We start from the raw sequence: 18342 nt of genomic DNA on the forward strand, positions 1-18342 counted from the left end.
CTTCAACAGGTAATAACAAATGAAAGAAAACAGCCTAAAACGTTTTTAGCCAAGGAGAAGATGAAAGTAAAGTGTCTTGCTACAAAAAAAATCTTATTAATAGGAAAAAAGCTGAAGAGGAAGTATGTAAACCCTTAGAAGCTTCCAAAAACTACCATGCAGCATAACTCATTTCTTCCACAACCTCCTCATTGACTAATAGTTTACTAATGATAATTAAAAATAAGCCTTTTGCTGTTTCCTTTCTGTGATGACTGAAATAAAAGCAGGAATTTTTTGAACAGCCCCATACCTGCAGACTCTGGTCTCCCCTTGTGCTAGTAAAGGTTGCAAGTTAACTTATTCTAGAAAAGGGCATTGCACATCTCTCCTGGCAGACACTTCCAGATAGCACAGCATCCTGCACCCTGTTCCTTGCAAAAGACCTACATCTGTATTCAGCCCTTCAAATTTTTTGCAATTAAGTCTTCAGCTGGAAGCTTAGTCACCCTCAATACCATCCACATGAGAGAAACAATCATGTTCGAGATGACTTAAGTGTTTCAAGTTTCACACAGTGACTACAAGCAACAATCAATACAACAACAATACAGGAAGCTAACAAAGAAGCACATTACACACCCAGGAACGAAGCCCCATGTCTCTGTGCTACCATGCTAAATCTCACACATGTAAGAAATTACAGGTACAATTTGAGGCACTTCTCATTTGGCAAAGTCATACCTTGTTGTCTTCCCAATAAAGAGCATAACATTCATCCCCTGGTCTCCAACTCTTTCCATATTCCATGTGAATTGATGGTTCCAGTATTTTCTCTGGTTTTATTGGCCCAGATCTCCTTTTGGGACCAGTGTTATAATACAACATTTTATCATCAAAAGAAGGGACTGCAGTGGGTCCTGATGATTTGATAGGTCCTACTCGTCTTCCTTTCTGATGATGGTCAGTATCTCCATTTGGTATAGCATTAAAATTATCAGTCCTAGCAGGATTTTGGTAATCATTATTAACACCAAAATGTTGTTCACTTTTTACCATGAAGGCTTCATTACTTATTGTTCGTGCCTTTCTATCACAAAAATTTTCAGAATTGTGTATTTGGTTTTCCCTTTTCCCACGTTTCTGGTTATTGTGGTCTGCAGTATCTTGAGAAGCAGAGTTCTCCTTGAATTCTGTGAAAGACACCCCTTTTCCTATTCTGTTTTGCATATTGTTATCCCTTTTTTTGAAAGTGTTATCACTCTGGTGAGTGGCTATGGGATAACCCAAATCCTTTGGCCTGTCATTCCTAGTGTAATGCCTGTCATTTTTATTTTTTTCATCTGTCCAATGTTCTAAAGAGCTGTGCTTTTCAGGACCTCTGCTTCTTGGTAATCCACTACTTTCCAAAGCCTGCCTTGAATTCTGAATATCCCTTTGAAAACGAGGGGGTTTCTCATTCCTTGGTTGTCTCATGTCACTGCGAGAAATGTGTCTCGAATGATTCTCTCTCATGCCATTCTGTTCTGTAGTCATAACTTTGTGCTGTACTTGATGTGATGGCTGAAATTGCAATTTTGGTTCTACAAAGAAAAATATAATTTGGATTATTACATATTTCAGACAAACATATTTTAGCAGTATTGTTTCAGACCTAACTGATAAAGAAACATTGTTTAGAAAAGTATACTGCCTTTACCTTTGTGATACAGACATGGAATGGTACACAGACAATTCAGCACATCCATTTGCACTGTTATTCCTAGATACCAGAAAACACATACTACTCTAGAACCAAACCACCTACCAGTATGAGAAAAGCCAGGAATATATTTCCAGGAGATAACTCATTTCTTCCTATCAATAATTCCCTTGAATAACAGTCATTTTAGATAGAAAAACAGAATTCTAACACAAAGAAAGGAAGAGCAAGAATGAGGAAAAATGTACTTTAATCTGAACTGAAATTTTCTGTAAAAATAGCTTGTTAACAACTCTCCAGAATAGAAGACAAAGGCAAGAAACCAAAGTGATAAAATGAACCCTTGGTTCAGCTGATGAACCCTTGGTAACAGGAGAGGTAACAAAGCCCTGGAGACCCTGATCAATGTGCTAGAACAGGAACTACTCAAGCATTACCTTCAAAAGGGATAACCAGAACTCCAACTGATGAGAAGAAAAACAAGGTTACTACTTATCTTTTGAGAAAAAGAAAACTTGCTTTCGCATGCTGGGAAGGTGTGGAATTGAAAGGATCTGTGAAACTTTATGGAATTATGTTTTTTTTAAGCAAACATGGAATTTTTATATGACATGTTTAGGTGAAGAGCCAAAGGAGGGGAAAGATCAAGATGAATCCAGGAGGAATAAACACAGGGAAACAAAGGAATTAATAACCAGCAGGCAGGCTCCTGGTCTATACACTTGCCTGGCCAACTCCTGCACGTGATCACTGCAGCTTTTCTCATCTTCTTATTAAATTGTCTTTCTAAAAATCTTTTGTGTGATTCAGTTCTCGATACTGTAAGGAGCCATTTTTTTAGACTTGCTAGAGAACTTGAGACAGGTAAGCTGGAAAGTGAGTCCAGACTACTTTCTCAATAGTAGCCAGTGAAAAAAAGCCTAGAAATGAGAATATTGCAAGTACCTTCATTAATTGTCCTGTCTGACTTGATCACACACAAAAAAAAAAAAAAAAAAAAACCAACCCTGAAGGCAATCTAAAGCTCCTTTATTAGAAAAAGTTAAGTGATGAGGGATGTTATTACAGACTGTCTATTGCAGCTATACCGTTAGCTAATGTTCACAGAAAAGTAGTAGTTCCTTTAGGGTAGTAATAAATAATAAAATTATTAAGAAGTTCATCTTTGCTTGAGTCTTTTAAAGATGTAGATGTCTCAAAAGCTTTTGTGGCTTTAGATCCTGAAAAGATGGAAGCATCAACTTGTTCTTAGCCCCTAGGAACTGAAGAGAGAGAAACTATCTCAAACATGCCTGGTTCTCAGCATTTTGTCCATTATTTATTGATTCTATAGTCAGAGCTCTTGGCTCTTTTTTGTCCCCCCTGATAATCCTTGTGTTTACTTATTTAAGCTGGCAAAGATGGATGAACTGTTCCTCGTAACAAAAGCAAAATAAGAAGATTAATGGAAAAATCTTTTGCTTTCAGTAGCAGAAATAATCCAAATTCAAGCAAAGGCAGCTCACAGCAGGTTTGTCTACTATTTTTGTTATCTCTCACAGTCAGCAGGTTTCTCTCTCCAAACCAAACTCAAACTACTTAATTTCAACAGTAATATTTTCATAAGTGTCACCAATCACAGTTAAAGATAAATAAATTAATCTGCAGTATAAAACTATGGGATTATTTGTTTCAATTATTTGCATTTCATTTAAACAATGTTCAATCTATGCTATGTTTTAAAATTAAAGAATTAGCAGATCATGGAGTCAGGCATTGAATTCTTTTGACATCTGGAATTACTTGTGTTTCTAACTCTGAAAAAGGAGATGACATTTTAAAAAAAAAATGACAAGAAAAATTAAAGTCAAAAGACAAATTTCTCGTAACTAATTAATTTATTGTAACTAATTTGTACATCCTTAAAAAACAAACAAAAAGACAAAGCTTAATGCGCTGTCTTATCTCTAAAAAGTACTTCCTAACCAAAATACAAAGTTGCTTCAGTTCAAAAACTTTTTTCTACTTGATGTAAATCCAACAACTAAAAGGTACTAAATCAAAGGTACCAGATTAAACAACTGTTGTGAAAAGAACGGAAGTACCTGGCCTAGGTACTGCAAATCCAGAAGTGAATTTAGAAATTCTCAGCAGTACTGAGAAGCACTAGGCAAGAAAAACAAGGAGGCATGCACAAAGAAAAGCAAACTGATCCTCTGTATGCTTGAAAAGAAAAAATTCTTTTCAGCCACTGTCCTCCTAGATCACATAGGCAATTTCTGAAGAACAAATGTGGAATGGAATAAAAAAATACTTATAGAACCACAGAATTGCTTTGGTTGGAAAAGACCTTCAAGGTTATTACAAAATTCTCATTTCAACGAAACTGCCTTTTTTTTTTCCACTTCTACATAGACAGTCATTTAGAACAAATTACAGTATTTCTGAAGCGTATGGAAACCTAATGCTTGCAATAATGATAAATACGGCTGTTCCAGGTCACCACATGCATTAATGTAACACTAGAGGTTTTATTCAAAACCACTATCCCATTCAGAGGCAACCTCTCTGAATATCTGAAAAACAAACTGGGATTTTACAGACCATAGGGGGCAAAACCAGGCCAGAAATACTGCAGATCAATCTTCTTTCATACTCAGCCGAGGCTGTACCATGCTTCATATAAATGCAGAAAATACTGCCTGGCTCGGCTCTCCTTAGTACAGTGAGTGTGCAAAAGAAACAATGAGATTACCTTATTCTGGTCCATATAACATTTACATATTTGTATTGTTTCTAAACGTTTCCCTGATTTGCATTTCATTCCTGACCATTACTTACTAAAATTATGAAAGAACTACAGGATTCTGCTGCTAACAATTGACAGGATGAAATGAAATCAAAAAGGTACTAGTTATATATTACCCACTTTCTGCAAACACCTGGATGCAGCCTCAATGACAGAAGTGTTCACAGTGCTAAGTACAATCACTGCAGATATATCATCACTCTGCAAACACTCTTAACAGACATGTAAATGCTGTTTGCATAGAACTGAAGAAAACTAATAATAAAGAATTTAAATGAGATACTTTTCAGCCACAAAGGCATGAAAATTGTAGAAAAATAACACTTTCAGTATTTTTAAGAGGTGTTTGAATTCATCAGACTGCACACTTGGCAGAGAAAAAAGAACACTTTTAAAGAGACAAAAAGCCTGTAATTCAACATATGCCTCTGTATTTTTTTTGAAAAATCCATTTGAAGTAGACTCTGCAAGATAAAAATAAAACCTGGCATAGAAATACACACATTCAGTGAGGAAAATAAAAACTAACAAAATGAAACTGAGCAACTGCTGTAAAGCCCATTGACTTTTAAATAACAGAAAGGAAAAGAACATGTATTATTACTTTTACAGAAGGAAAAAAGATAGAACTATTGAAAAAGAAATTTAAAAAAATATGGAACACTTTCTGAGCTCTTAAAAATGCTAAGTGAAGTTTCTTTCAGAAAAGCATCACTCAGGAATAGAATACCAGACTGCACATTTATTCTTCTGAGAATGCTAATAAAACTGACATGGTGTTAAAAAATACAAAACAAAAATGTTTTGTTTGCATGTCACCTTAGGAAATATGCTAGAACTTTTGGCCACTGAACAAGTACGAAGCCTGTACAAAGTTTTCATAGAACTAGGTTTTTCCTCTTATGACATTTATGGAATCTTTTACTTAAGAGAGGAAAAAAACTCAGAAGCAAACCTTCTTTATCTCTGAAACTCAATAGTAAAGATTATGAACTGTGGTAGATATGCTAATATGATTTTTTTACTCAAATAACATTATGCTTTGTTACACTCTATGGATTCCATACATGTAGTAAACTCAAAGGATCATGAAAATCTCCCTTAGCGAACATTATCAATCAGTAACACCATCTTAAAAGAAGAAAATCACTCATTTCCCAATTCTTCATAAATTACTAGAAAATTATTGACAATGAGAAAGCCATATATCCCACTGGCATTATTTTTATTGATTTTCCTTTAGATGTCTTTCAGTCATACATAAAAGCCTTCTCTAATCTCTCAATGTCAGAAATGTGAGAGAAAAACACTTGTACTGTTTTCATTTCTGGTCACTGTAAAAATCTCAGTTTTGGTAAGCTAAATGATTTGCCACAAGATGCATCTCAAGCACAATTCCTTACACACACTTATATGTAGAGAAACAAGATAAACCAGGTGCCTCGAGCTGCCAAAGAGTGGGTGTGAGTCCACCTGTGCCTGGTTAGGACAGGCCCTCTATTACCAATAAAGGTGGGACACACACCCACAGAGAGAGTGCAGCTCACTCTTGTGCGAGGCAATGGAGAGGCCAGCAGCTCGTCGAGCCTCAGGAACAAGTGGAGAGGCCAGCAGCTCGTCGAGCCTCAGGAGCAAGAAAGGCTCCTCCCGCAACATTTATATACACTTATATTATAAGTATATATATATGTACTTATATATTATTACACTTATGTTACACTTATATTACTTATTTACTTATATTACTTATTACTAATTATTATATTACTTATATTTACTTATATTACACTTATTACACTTATATTATTACTTATATTCCTTTTACACACTTACATACATCACCTGAACCATGTACAAAACTGTATCAGCTAATAGAGAAGGATTGCGTGTTTGAAATATATTTTATCATAGAATCATAAAATGGTTTAGGTTGGAAGGGACTTTTAAAGATCATTTAGTTCCAACCCCACCCTGCCATGATCAGGGACACCTCTCACTAGGCCAGGTTGCTCAAAGTTCCATCCTACCCAGCTTTGAATATCTCCAGGAATGGGGCAGCCACAACTTTCCTAGGCAGTCTGTTCAGCATCTCACCACCCTCATATTCAGTAATTTCTTCCTAATGTCTAACCTAAATCTACCCTCTTAGAGTTTATAGCCATTACCTCTCACCCCATCCCTCCATGCCCTTGGAAGGAGCCCCTCCCCACCTTTCCTCTAGACCCACTTCAGGTACTGGAAGGCCATCTCCCTGGAGTCTTGTCTTCTCTAGGCTGAACAACCACAAGTGTCTCAGCCTGTCTTCACAGGAGAGGGGCTGCAGCCCTAGGACCACCTTCCTTACTCCATATCCTTCTTGTGTTGGGGGCTCCAGAACTGGACACAGTACTCCAGGTGGAGTCTCACATGAGCAGAGCAGAGGGGGAGAATCACCTCCCACCAGAGTCATTCATACCTTTCCCAGGTGCAGGGCAACCTGTTCACTGTTATTTACTACAAGCTTGGTTTTGACTTTTTCCACAGTTTTTTTAAATCCCAAATCCAGTGGAAATATACAAGAGTCCATAATTAACAGCTGACAAAGACTATTTTGGACCTTAAGTTAAAAAATAATTAAATCTAACTGACATCATTCCTAAATGCACTCATTCTTATAGAAATGCCAAACAGTTCATACAAACCAGTATGACCCTTCTTCACCTTCTATGAAAAGTGTTGTTTTATAAGAAGAAAAAAAATTACAACTCTATCACAAAACTTTCATGTTAAATAAGGGAAGCAATATTTCCATTTTATGTTGGCCAGTGAAACCTTCAAGGCCATGTGCAAAAGAGAAAGTGATCTCCATTTACTACTTGGCTTATTTTGAGTTTTACTTTAATATTACACCAGCCTGTAGAGACCTCACAAGGCACAGAGTTTCCTCTTTTTGCTTTTAAAGCATCTGTCAAAGTTTCCAAAGCACAGATTGATTTAGACCTAAACAGACGTCCTGGTGCACAGACTACATTCTTGTTTGGCTTCTTAAGAAAGAAAAGTAACTAAAAGAACATTAAAGAAAAATCCCACTCCTTGCATTAAATCTGAGGGATTATTTCGTTTTCCTCTTTCTAAAGTCATATCTTCCCCTCAGCCCTGTTATTAACAGGGAAACAAGAAGAAAATAGTTGTTTAATATTTCAGAGCAGCCATAAAGATTTAATTTTTCACGTGTCTACAGAGAGGGAATACAAAAACAATTAAGCTTACCACAATTACTAGTTCTTAACTGGGCAGCACAGAAAACTTGCTGTTTTTACACTGAGGAAGGAGGACTGAAATTATGGTTTCCTTTATTTACTCCCGAACAACGGGAAAGTCCATTAATGTTGTGAGAGCTTTTATCAAACTGGATTAACAAACTGGGGTTTAAGTAATTTTATTTCAAAATTACTGACTTTCAGACACCTGAGCCTGAAAAACAAAAACACCCTAGGCTCTGCTTTAATCAAGATATAAATACAACAACCACACTGATTTATTTGAATTTTCTTCAAAGGAGATGAATAGCTTACTAACAGTCCTGGGGTTTTTTTTGTGGCTAACTATTCAGAAAGTTCTAGGAGCAACCTTTTAGATGACTAAGTAAAAAAAATTCCACCAACACTGTCTCAATTGGTTCCAGATACATTAATTTCAGTAACTTACCTTCTACTGTTAGAGTACCCATTTTGGATTCCAAGAAATCAAACAGTGTGCTTGGTGCAGATGGTCTGGCATTTCCTAGCTCTTCTTCATCTTCAGGTCTTATTCGGCCTCGGCCCTTCCCTTTACCTGTAAACATCAAAAGTTACTTGTGCATGGGGAAAAGGTTTCAAAAGTGTACCCATAATTTTATTTATAATATGTTTGCATTTTCTATCTCTAAAAAAACTGTATCACAGACAAAACAGATACAGATACTTTTTCATTTAAGAATATTCAAATCTGTGGCTTCAAATTCAAAACTTTTGACAAGAATACAATAACCACAGTCCTTTTTTAGTATTTGCTTAAAGGTTTGCAATGCATTCTACCTGTCAGGAAAAAAAAACCCCAACATGCAGATATACCCTTCAATAACTAAATTAGTCATTCACCATATACAAATTCCTTTGCTTGTAAACACTGTTACAAAGCATTTCTTTGCAAGTCTTACCTCTAGGTGGTGGTCCCTGAATGGGTTTCTGTTTACTGCTGTTCAGGAGAAAATTTAATGCCCCCTCTAGGCTATTGCTGTTATCCATAAGTGCCTGTCTTGCCGCTTCTTTGCTGAAACCCATCTCTATTATGTGTTTTAAAGCCTTTTCATCAACCTGAAATAAAAGGTACATACAGAACTAATCATAAGATTCAACAGACACTCTATATACAAACAGCAGATTGGATGTTAATCTTTAATTGCTACACTACATCTTTCATTGAGGATAAATGCTTCCATTTTATATAAAAACTTCACATAAAATCTCTCTTAGGTCCAAAAAAACCAGCTAGTAGAGGGAGGTTTTAAATATTATTATGATGAATTTCAGTTCTGATATTATTTGGTTTCAAGCAGTAAGTCCCCTAGTTTACCTCTTCCTTCACTGTACATTGGCATAGTACAACAGCCTGTAATATTCCTTCACTGAGATGAGAAGTAAAATGAATCTCTCCTCCTAACATACAAAAACTAGCCATTTTTTAATGTTTTAATCCTTTCACAACTTTTACAGGCAAGACAAAACCCAGTTTTAGACTTCTTAAAACATGGAGAAAGTGTAATTGCTGAAGGTTTTATTTGAGAAAACAAAGAAATAAAACCAATTTACTTCTGCAGAAATAGAGGCTTTCTTATTCTAAAATGTATAGAACATGATGATAAAAAGGCAAAGTAGGAAGCACTTTGAAGTGCTTTGAAGTACTGAAGTGAGAACAGCCTCTTCCAGTGCAAACAGATCCACATGCACTAACCATGAAATAGGACTAGGCCCTCTGTCCTTCTTATCCCATACCTAACCAAAATGATCATAGAACCATAGAATCGGCTGGGTTGGAAGGGGACCTCAGAGATCATCGAGTCCAACCCTTAATGATGCCAGTTTCTTCTCTACTGCAACAGCTGTAACCCAATATATTCATAACTGGAGTCCCACAAACATAACATTTTGTCTACAGGCTCCAAAGCAGCCCTGTGAATGTAAAAAAACTTACTGATAGAATTATTTAAATTAAAACTGTATGAGAGTTGTATGCCAACATTTAGCCCTTCCTCTTCCCTGTTTTCCAGAGTCTTACAATGTTACTTCTCCATTCCTCCCTTCTCCTGATGTTTTAATACTTTTTTTTTTTTCTTTTTTTGGTCTTAATTTCAGCTAGACACTATGCTCTGGAACAGCTGATATGAGCACATCTTCTTTGGGGGTCAGACATACAAGATCACTGTTTGTGGCTGCCATCTCTCTATACAGAGCTATCTTCAATACTGTAAGCCAGAAGATAACTTAAATAACTTCTGTAACTACAATTAGCTATGCAAAACCACATTGTAACTGGCAAGACATGACTTTGCAGTGCTTGGCTACAACTCCCACATGCTAAGCAATGTTAACTCATGCTTTCACATTGCCTTTTCCATTCCCAAACTCTGTAATACTCCTAATTTAACTGTCTACAGGTTGACTAAACAAAGGAATAACAATTTAAAAGGTGTTTCAAGTCCAATGGCGGAGAAACCAAACTTCAGCGTCTACAGGGAATCATCATCCCATTTGAGTCTGACTTCATGTTGCTTAAATAATGTTTAATGACAAAACGTAACAGTTTATCTGGGAGGAACTCCTACAGGGTCCCCCAAGGGCTCTCCTATATTCCTCTGCACAACAATAGGGCTCCAATAAAGAAAAGTAATTTCTCAGAAAATCTGCTTCACTTTTCTACCCTTTGCAGCCATTCACCACTGCACCCTTCAAGCCATTACTGCTCTATCGCCTCCTTGAAAGCCATGTTCAAACTCCAGTAAAAAATTAAGACTTGTATATACAGAACCAATACTCTCAGTTATGTATAAGAAAAAATCTTGGATAGATTACAGTTTGAGAGCCATGGAATGCCAATTTCCCAGATACAAAGGCTATTTGAGAAAGGAGGCAGTATTGAAATAACTTTGGATGCCAAAACCTCTCCCTTCAGCTTAATTTATGCAGTACAAATCTTGCTTTTCATACACTAAACTGGAAAGACAAAGAAAATTGTTGGATATATCCTACAAGGAATATTAAGAGAGCAAGATGACTGGCCTCTGCAATCTATTCTCACTCTATGAATAAAACAGGAAAAACTACATCTTTGTTTCTTGTTTTGCAGGCAATCACGGTGCTCTAGGTTTCTCAGACAGGAACACAGCAGATGGATTAAAAACCTTCAATTGTTTCTAAATGTATACACAAGTCAACAATATACATGAAAGTTAATGATCAAACCTACTTGATGTCACAATTATAAAAGACAAACCAAATTCATTATCCACTGCCTTATAACCGAAGGCTTTCTACACAGGCTTAGTGTGTTTATATTTGCTGGTACTAAACAGCACCTAGATATGATAAATGACATAAAACTAAGTCTAGATAAGTTGGAAGTATTCCTGTTTTACAGATTCCTTGCTGCTCACAGACAAACAAAAAAAACCAACAAAACAAGGCTTTAAATCATGAATTTATTTTTTTTATTTTTTTTTTTGGGGGGGGGGGGTTGTTTGTCTTTTCTTGTTGAGGTTCTTGTCTTGTCATTTTTGGGTTACTTTAAGTCAACAGGTCAAGACACAGCAATGTCTTGCACAAGATCTAACACTGGCATTACATGGGGCAGAGGGATGACTACATGATCTCTTAAGGTCCTTTCAGCCTGTGTTTCTACAATCCTATATTGACACATCTGAGCAGCACTGATGCAGTCCCTCCCTGATGCTAGATGAAGACACATACAGAATTATAACAGGCAGTTACTGTTTCTAAATGCCTTTTCATTGCTAAGCCTTTGGTAAAATCAGTAAGCCACAAAACATTCAACAATAAGTATGTGTTATTTATAATCAATGTTGTTAAATTGGTTTACTGAGTTACTGCATTGCTCTGATGTTGTTTTCACTTCACTTTCAGTACTCAAATCATGATCTTTAATTGTTTTAAATACTTGGAAATTCCTCTCCAGAGTCGTTCTTGATAACAAATACTTACTCCATCAAAAACTTTTAGATTGCTGAAGTAATCAAAACAGATTCAGGATATGAAGGTCAATTTTCTTAAGGTTTTTTCTTTGTTTTTTTTACAAAAATCACATTGAAACTCATAACAATTTCAGTACAAAAGCACTCTAAGTATTCTACATAGGCTTCAAAATATATTGAAAGGAAAATCGTGATTCCTCAGGATCCTTCGGTTTCATTTTTATCATATTTGTTTTTTAATAGTACACAGTTGAGGTTTCATTTAAGTCTTCCACCTTACCAGTTCACGGTAGACACCTTCATTCTTTCCCTCAGGTTTTGTTATCTTCTCTTTCTGAAACAGTTCCCTGTTTCGATTCCCTCCAGCACTCACACTGAGATTACTTCTGCTACTGCCACCACCTCCTCCAAACGTCTTAGTCTTTAGATAAGCACAAAAATAAAATTTCAGTAAACAGAACTTATGAAAATAAGCCTTAATATTTAGCTAGTAGAAGAAGTGAAGTAAATTTGATGCACCTGTATTTTTTGTGATTATGCTATGCATCAATAAATAAAGTACTAATTTGCACACAAAAAAGGATGAATGTAGTAAGTAGGTATACCCAAATGAGACTGTAAAAGGGTATAAAATTCTAGTTTTATGCCTTACAAGCAAAGTTGAAAATAAACTAAATCACAAACCAAGGGAGGATATAAAAACCTGATATGTTAGAATCAAACTCTTTAGCTATTCTTTCAGATTGAATCCAAGGAATCCTGCTTTTTTGAGGAAATGAAAAAGCAGATAAAAATGGATAATCCTGTATTTGTTACTTAAATCACATTAAGTAAAATGTAAAAATGACATTTTCTTAATAGTGATATAAAAATCAAAATCATATCTGCCATAAAAGTTTATGATACATTTATTAGCTATGTTAAAATAAGAATATACCTATCAATACAAAAGGACCCTCTATTTTTTATTCATCTTTTTAAAGATACATGAGTAGAATTATAATCAGGGAAACACCAGAAAGCATTTGTCATTTTAGAGCAAAATATTTAAAATAAAAAGATCAATCACAGTAAGTAAAATGCTGCAACACATGCATTCAAACCTCCTTGCTCTTTGCTACTTCTGCAATAGCAGCTGTTCTCTGTTTTTCAAATTCATCATTGTCCACAACAGGTTTTACAGTGTTGGTCATCTGCAGAGTCTTTCTGCGATCAAGCTCTCTGCTATCCACTTGCACGTGAGATGCACATTTCTGAAAATGCAATACAAAGGTTTAATTACCAAGCCTGCATAAAAAAAAAAAGTATTATTCCACGACAGTAGCACAAATTTAGATAAAGAATATAATTGCAAAAATGTAAACCTTGACCGTGTAGATGTCTTTACAGAAACCTTACTCCTCTGGTGCAACAGAAAGGCTGAAAAAGCATGACTACCATTTAAATCTTAGCCCATGATGCAGCTAATACAATTCCAGTTAATACCTTTGACACTTAAGAAGGGACTATTCTAGCACCTACAAGATCTGATCTAAGTCTCTACATCCTAAACAAAATATTAAGTTTGAAATTGAGAGGAAAAATTATAAATATAAATTGGTAAAACAACGTAACAGGATTTTTTAAAAAAAACAGTGATTTTTTTACATCCAAGTTGTCATAATCTAAGATGTTTTGATAGCCTTTACCTAACTGGAACCAGTCCCCCTAGGTACTATGATACAGAATTTTTTATGAGACTACAAAGAGAAGTACACTATACCTGCCCAAAAGGTAGAAAAGGGGGAGGACCACCCTCTGTTCCAATGTTACTCCTATTGTGCTTTGCTAAACTCTGTAAAAGAAAATTGTTGATTAATAAACTGCAAACAGAAAACAGACTGTATGATAAATTTCTCTGTTACACAAAGTCTATGGAACTTCCAAGATGAACACTTTAAGCATAAAAATAATGATATACTAAAACTCCTGGTGCATTTAAAGAGAATGTTAGATGAGGGGCAAGGAGATGTAGAAAATGATGAAAATTTCCAAAACATGAAGGCAACACATACAGCAAACACAGAAAATTCAGTTATGTATCAAAATTTACACTAACAGAACAAAACAGGCAGCAGATGTTTCTTTCCACAGTACCCAGGTTCTTTACATTGTGACCAACTTGCTGCCAGTAGAAGTAGTAAAGGCTTAGAGTTCCAGCATTTTTAAAAGGGATAGGATTAATTCAGCCTAGAGAAAAATAAGGTTCAGAGAGATCTTATCATCCTACACAAATACCTGAAGGGAAACTGTACATAAAATGGAGCCAGGCTCTTTTCAATGGTGCCCAGTGACAAGACAAGAGACAATAGGCAAAAACTGAAATGCAAGAGGGAGTCAGTGGAGTCAAACACTGCCTGGACATGGTGCTGAGCAACCAGCTCCCAGCAGGGAGGTTGGACCATATGACCTCCAGGTCTCCTCCAACCTCAACCACTCTCTAAAATTCATTTTTTTATGACAAAGCCAAACACTAAAATCACCACATCTTGGCTTCAGAAGTGGAAAAATGAAGAACAGGTCCTTAATGCTGTTAAAATGTTTCAGAACTGTATTTTCTATAATATATCAGCTTTATCATCTTTTTTTCTTATTGTCCCTTTTTTCCCATGAGGACAATCATGTATGATTACATGTATCACTTACTACTCTCCACTGGCAGAGAAAGGTTTATTTACTTAAGACTTTATATGACATTTGCCTATATATTTATTTTATTACCTGACATAAAATTTATTTAATTCTATCACTTGAGAACCGTAGTATAAATATGCTTTAAGCTATTATACCATCAGAGAATTTCTTAAAATAAGTAACAGAACAATTTGGCTAAGTACCAGCCAGACCAAAACACTTGGTTCACTCTTTTCAAGTTAACTGCTTTTATTCAGGAATCTAAGACCATTTTCTATATCATTTTTAGTTTTTAATTCCTTTCAAGGTTGGGAAAAAAAATTAAAATCCTTCTTCTCATGCTTTCAGAGCAAAAAATACCAATAAAGTGTTCAATGAATTATTGAAAACAAAGCAGAAGTGCAGAAATTATAATTTTTTTTGCTTTTGTTTCAATTATTTCACTTAAACTGCTGCCTTAGAGTTATGAGCTAGTGACAGGCTGATCTCTGTAGCATGCTCGTGCCTTTCCATGTCTCTCACCTGGAGCAGCACAATAGAAAGAATCATTTTGTCACCGAGATGCTTCACCTCCCCAGGGTAGGCACTCTGGGTCAAAAACCCTACACTTTTTTGTTTGTTTGGATCTAGAAGCATGTAGGAAATTCTGGAATTCCAACACCGAATCAAATTACAATAAAAATATTTATAGGATAGGTAAAGAACTTGAGCATTTCTTCATAGTTAATTCCTCGTGTCCTATAATCAGGAGGAACATACTTAAGTTTAAGATCACAGCTTTTTTTTTCTAATTTTCTTTCCCAAATCAGAATCGAGGAAACACATGCAAGAAAATGATTCTTTCAAACTATGGCTGAAAACGTGTAATTTGGAAAAACAGCAAACAAGCAAAAAAAATCGATTGCATACATACTAACATTTAGCATTTACTAATCCATTTAGCATGGATTTTTAATTGCAACACTTTATTGCATAGAATTGTTATCCCGAAGGAAATAACTCTGCCTTATGCTAAATAACAGACTTGACACTTTCTTCTCAGGTAGCACTGTCTGCTGAGAAGCAAGAACAACTGGGAAATTATATTTCACTTTGCACTGAATAAAAAACAAACTGGCAACAAAAGCTGTATTTTTAAATTTACAATTAAATTTGCTTGTAGCACAGCAGCAACTATCTTTTACAATAGATTTTGTTATCAAGACATTAATAAGCTTCTTTTAGCCTTTCTGTGGTATTTATTATTATTATAATCTCACATTTCTAATGAGTCTTGAAGTATCCATAAAGTATTCCATTTTTCCATCATGTAACTTCAATATTTACCTCAGGTTCACCAAAACAGAAAAAGTATTATGTATACTAGAGAACTTTAGTTTTACATAATATTCAATTTGACAGATTCTGTATTTTAAAAATATACAGGGCTACCAAACAGTCTCACAAATCATCTCAGCAATATCTGCCTCAGCCTTCACTTGTACACTACCTGGTATTTTGATTAATAGTAATACAAAGCCCTTTTTCTTCATAAGAAGTGTTCTAGAAGTATCTCTCAGATACTGATCTTCACTGATTGAAACACCAGTCACCACCAGAACATGGTGAAGCAATAATTATTTTGAAAACATTTTCACCTAAAGACATCCATGATACACTACCTTATATTTCTCATCTCGTTTACTCCTTAGTTATTTATTTCCTGTCCCTTACACAGTGACACTTGAAAATAAAAAAGCTGACAGGTAGGTGCAAGGGCAATACTTTAAGAATGGACAAACAACTTCAATTCTCAAGTTCTCGAATATCATTTTACATAATAGCACAAACTTTTTTAAGAAATATGAAAGATATTTATTTCATCACAAGAAGCCCAAGTAACACTTCTCAGACATTGCTGTGGAGAGAAAAAAACCTACCTTCAAAACAAGTAATTTGAAATAGTAACATAAATACAAGTTTTCTGTCTTTTTCATGTGAACACAGCTCAGCATTTAATTTAAGCTACAGTGGCAAGATTAGACAGGGAGTGGCAATGTCTTCACTCAAATGTATTTGAGAGCTGACAATCTTACTGATTTGTCAACCATTCTCTTATGTAAATCCTTCTGAACAGAACAGAAACATCACATTCGTGAAGAAACTCCTATCAAAGCAGCAGCTGGCTTCTATAGACTTGTCTGAGCCCTATCTGTTCAGCTGTCAGTCTGGATATAGAACTGGAACTACAATTTCCAGTGGTCACAGTTCACCTGTCCAAACCAATTGCTTGTTACCCACAGCTTTTTTGACATGGTCACAATCATACTGGGAACCTGATCATGTACTGTGAACTGGTCAAGGAGAAAAAGAAAATTATTCTCTGGAAAACTGCAAGATTAAACCAGAGAACTGAAGAGCTAGCAATAGGCAATAGTTACCTTTCTATCCTTTCTCTTACCAGAGTAAATTAGTGAAAAATTCATTACCTCTATTAAACATATCACAGAAAGCCAACAGAACTTGCTAGCAACAAGTGCTTAAAGTTGTTTTAGTCAGCAGCACACAAACCCTTATTAAATGGTTTCCTTTCTTCTAAACAGAACATACTAATTATTATGTTTCGGCACTGACCTCAAAACAAAATCATTTTATACAGCAACATTTATTTGTTGAAGCCCAAATATAACAAACATGAAAACAGACTGTCCAAAATACCACCAATAAAGCTAACTGGTACTATTGACCTTTCTTTTCCCAATTAGATGGCATTCTTAAAAACACAGTACTGTTTTTCTCCTATCCATGTCAATCATAAAACCTTTTTTTTTTAAAAAAAAAAAAAACCAACAGAGAATGAACTCACAAGACTTTATACTAAATATGAAGAAAAATATGAAAATTAGACATTCCTGCTGCTGGCCCTAAACCAACCTTTTTAATCAAACAGGTAGTTTCATGTGAAACCAGGAATGTTTTTAAAAAAAATATTTTCAAATATACACAAAAAGGATGCCAAACAGAATCTACTACAGAGGGCATCGTATGAAAAAGTATTTCTGCAGCAACTTTAATTCTATTGGGACAGGAACCAGACTAAACCAGAGTAAAGGGGCTTACAAGCATTTATGGCTCGTTGACAGATTTTAAACCATTCAACTCCTAATTACAAATTTACCTAAAGCACTGATGAAATCTGCAACACACAATTCATAGGTTAGAAACTTCCATGCTTTCCATACATTTACTAGACTTTTCTTTTTTTCTTCAAAGACATAGTCTGCAGAAAGTTCTTGAAAAAGGCATACTTTATAATATGTTGGTACCAAACACACTGTTTAGTGCAGCAACAACCCATGACTGCAATAAAATAAATTTAATACATTTGATTAATGTTTTCAGTCCTTGAAGACTACAAAAGGAATCAGCTCTCATGCAGAGAACACTTATAATTTCTTAATTTGCAACATTATACATGGAGGCTTATTTACATATATTTGGCTACATGTCTAAAACTATTGGGACAGTCAAATTCTAAAAGCTTATCATATGAAAGTTCACAAACAACACATTAAACTTGGTCATTTGCATCCTGTAAAACAAGCATTTCGAGTGGTGTTACCTCACCCTTTGTAATTCCCACTTTTCTATAAGATGCTCCACTTCACCTCCAAGAACTGCTGTGTTACCATCATCCAGCAGCAAGAATCCATTTTTCACTTCAACAACTCCTGAAAGCTTAATTTTTGTTCCAGGTGGAGTGTTCAGGCTAGAAACAGAAATAAAGCCCAAGATTTAAAATATGTTTATTAATATTCTGTCCCTAAAACCAAATAAAATTCTTCTCCTATTATACTTGTACTATTGTCATATTTCATAATAAAAAATCAGCATCAAAATCCTTTGCAGTAATTCCTTCTATACACACAGTACTTTTCAATAGCTTTATTGGAACACTTCCCATTCATTACCCAAAAATGCCATATTGCAAATTAG

At 35.2% G+C, this 18342-nt stretch overlaps 1 protein-coding gene across 1 annotated transcript in view; it reads right to left on the reverse strand.

Annotated features, from left to right (window-relative positions):
• TDRD3 (tudor domain containing 3) overlaps nucleotides 1-18342 on the reverse strand; it is a 96689-nt gene that overhangs the window by 26395 nt on the left and 51952 nt on the right. Inside the window, exons 5-11 of the mRNA XM_030451255.1 lie at nucleotides 17974-18115; nucleotides 13457-13528; nucleotides 12798-12947; nucleotides 11975-12115; nucleotides 8647-8803; nucleotides 8157-8282; nucleotides 724-1562 (exon numbers count right to left, since the gene is read on the reverse strand). Of these exons, the coding sequence (XP_030307115.1) occupies nucleotides 724-1562; nucleotides 8157-8282; nucleotides 8647-8803; nucleotides 11975-12115; nucleotides 12798-12947; nucleotides 13457-13528; nucleotides 17974-18115 (1627 nt within the window). The remainder of the gene's footprint in view (nucleotides 1-723; nucleotides 1563-8156; nucleotides 8283-8646; nucleotides 8804-11974; nucleotides 12116-12797; nucleotides 12948-13456; nucleotides 13529-17973; nucleotides 18116-18342) is intronic.

The sequence above is a fragment of the Calypte anna genome, chromosome 1 (genome assembly GCF_003957555.1).
Source record: "Calypte anna isolate BGI_N300 chromosome 1, bCalAnn1_v1.p, whole genome shotgun sequence".
NCBI classification, from domain to species: Eukaryota; Metazoa; Chordata; class Aves; order Apodiformes; family Trochilidae; genus Calypte; species Calypte anna.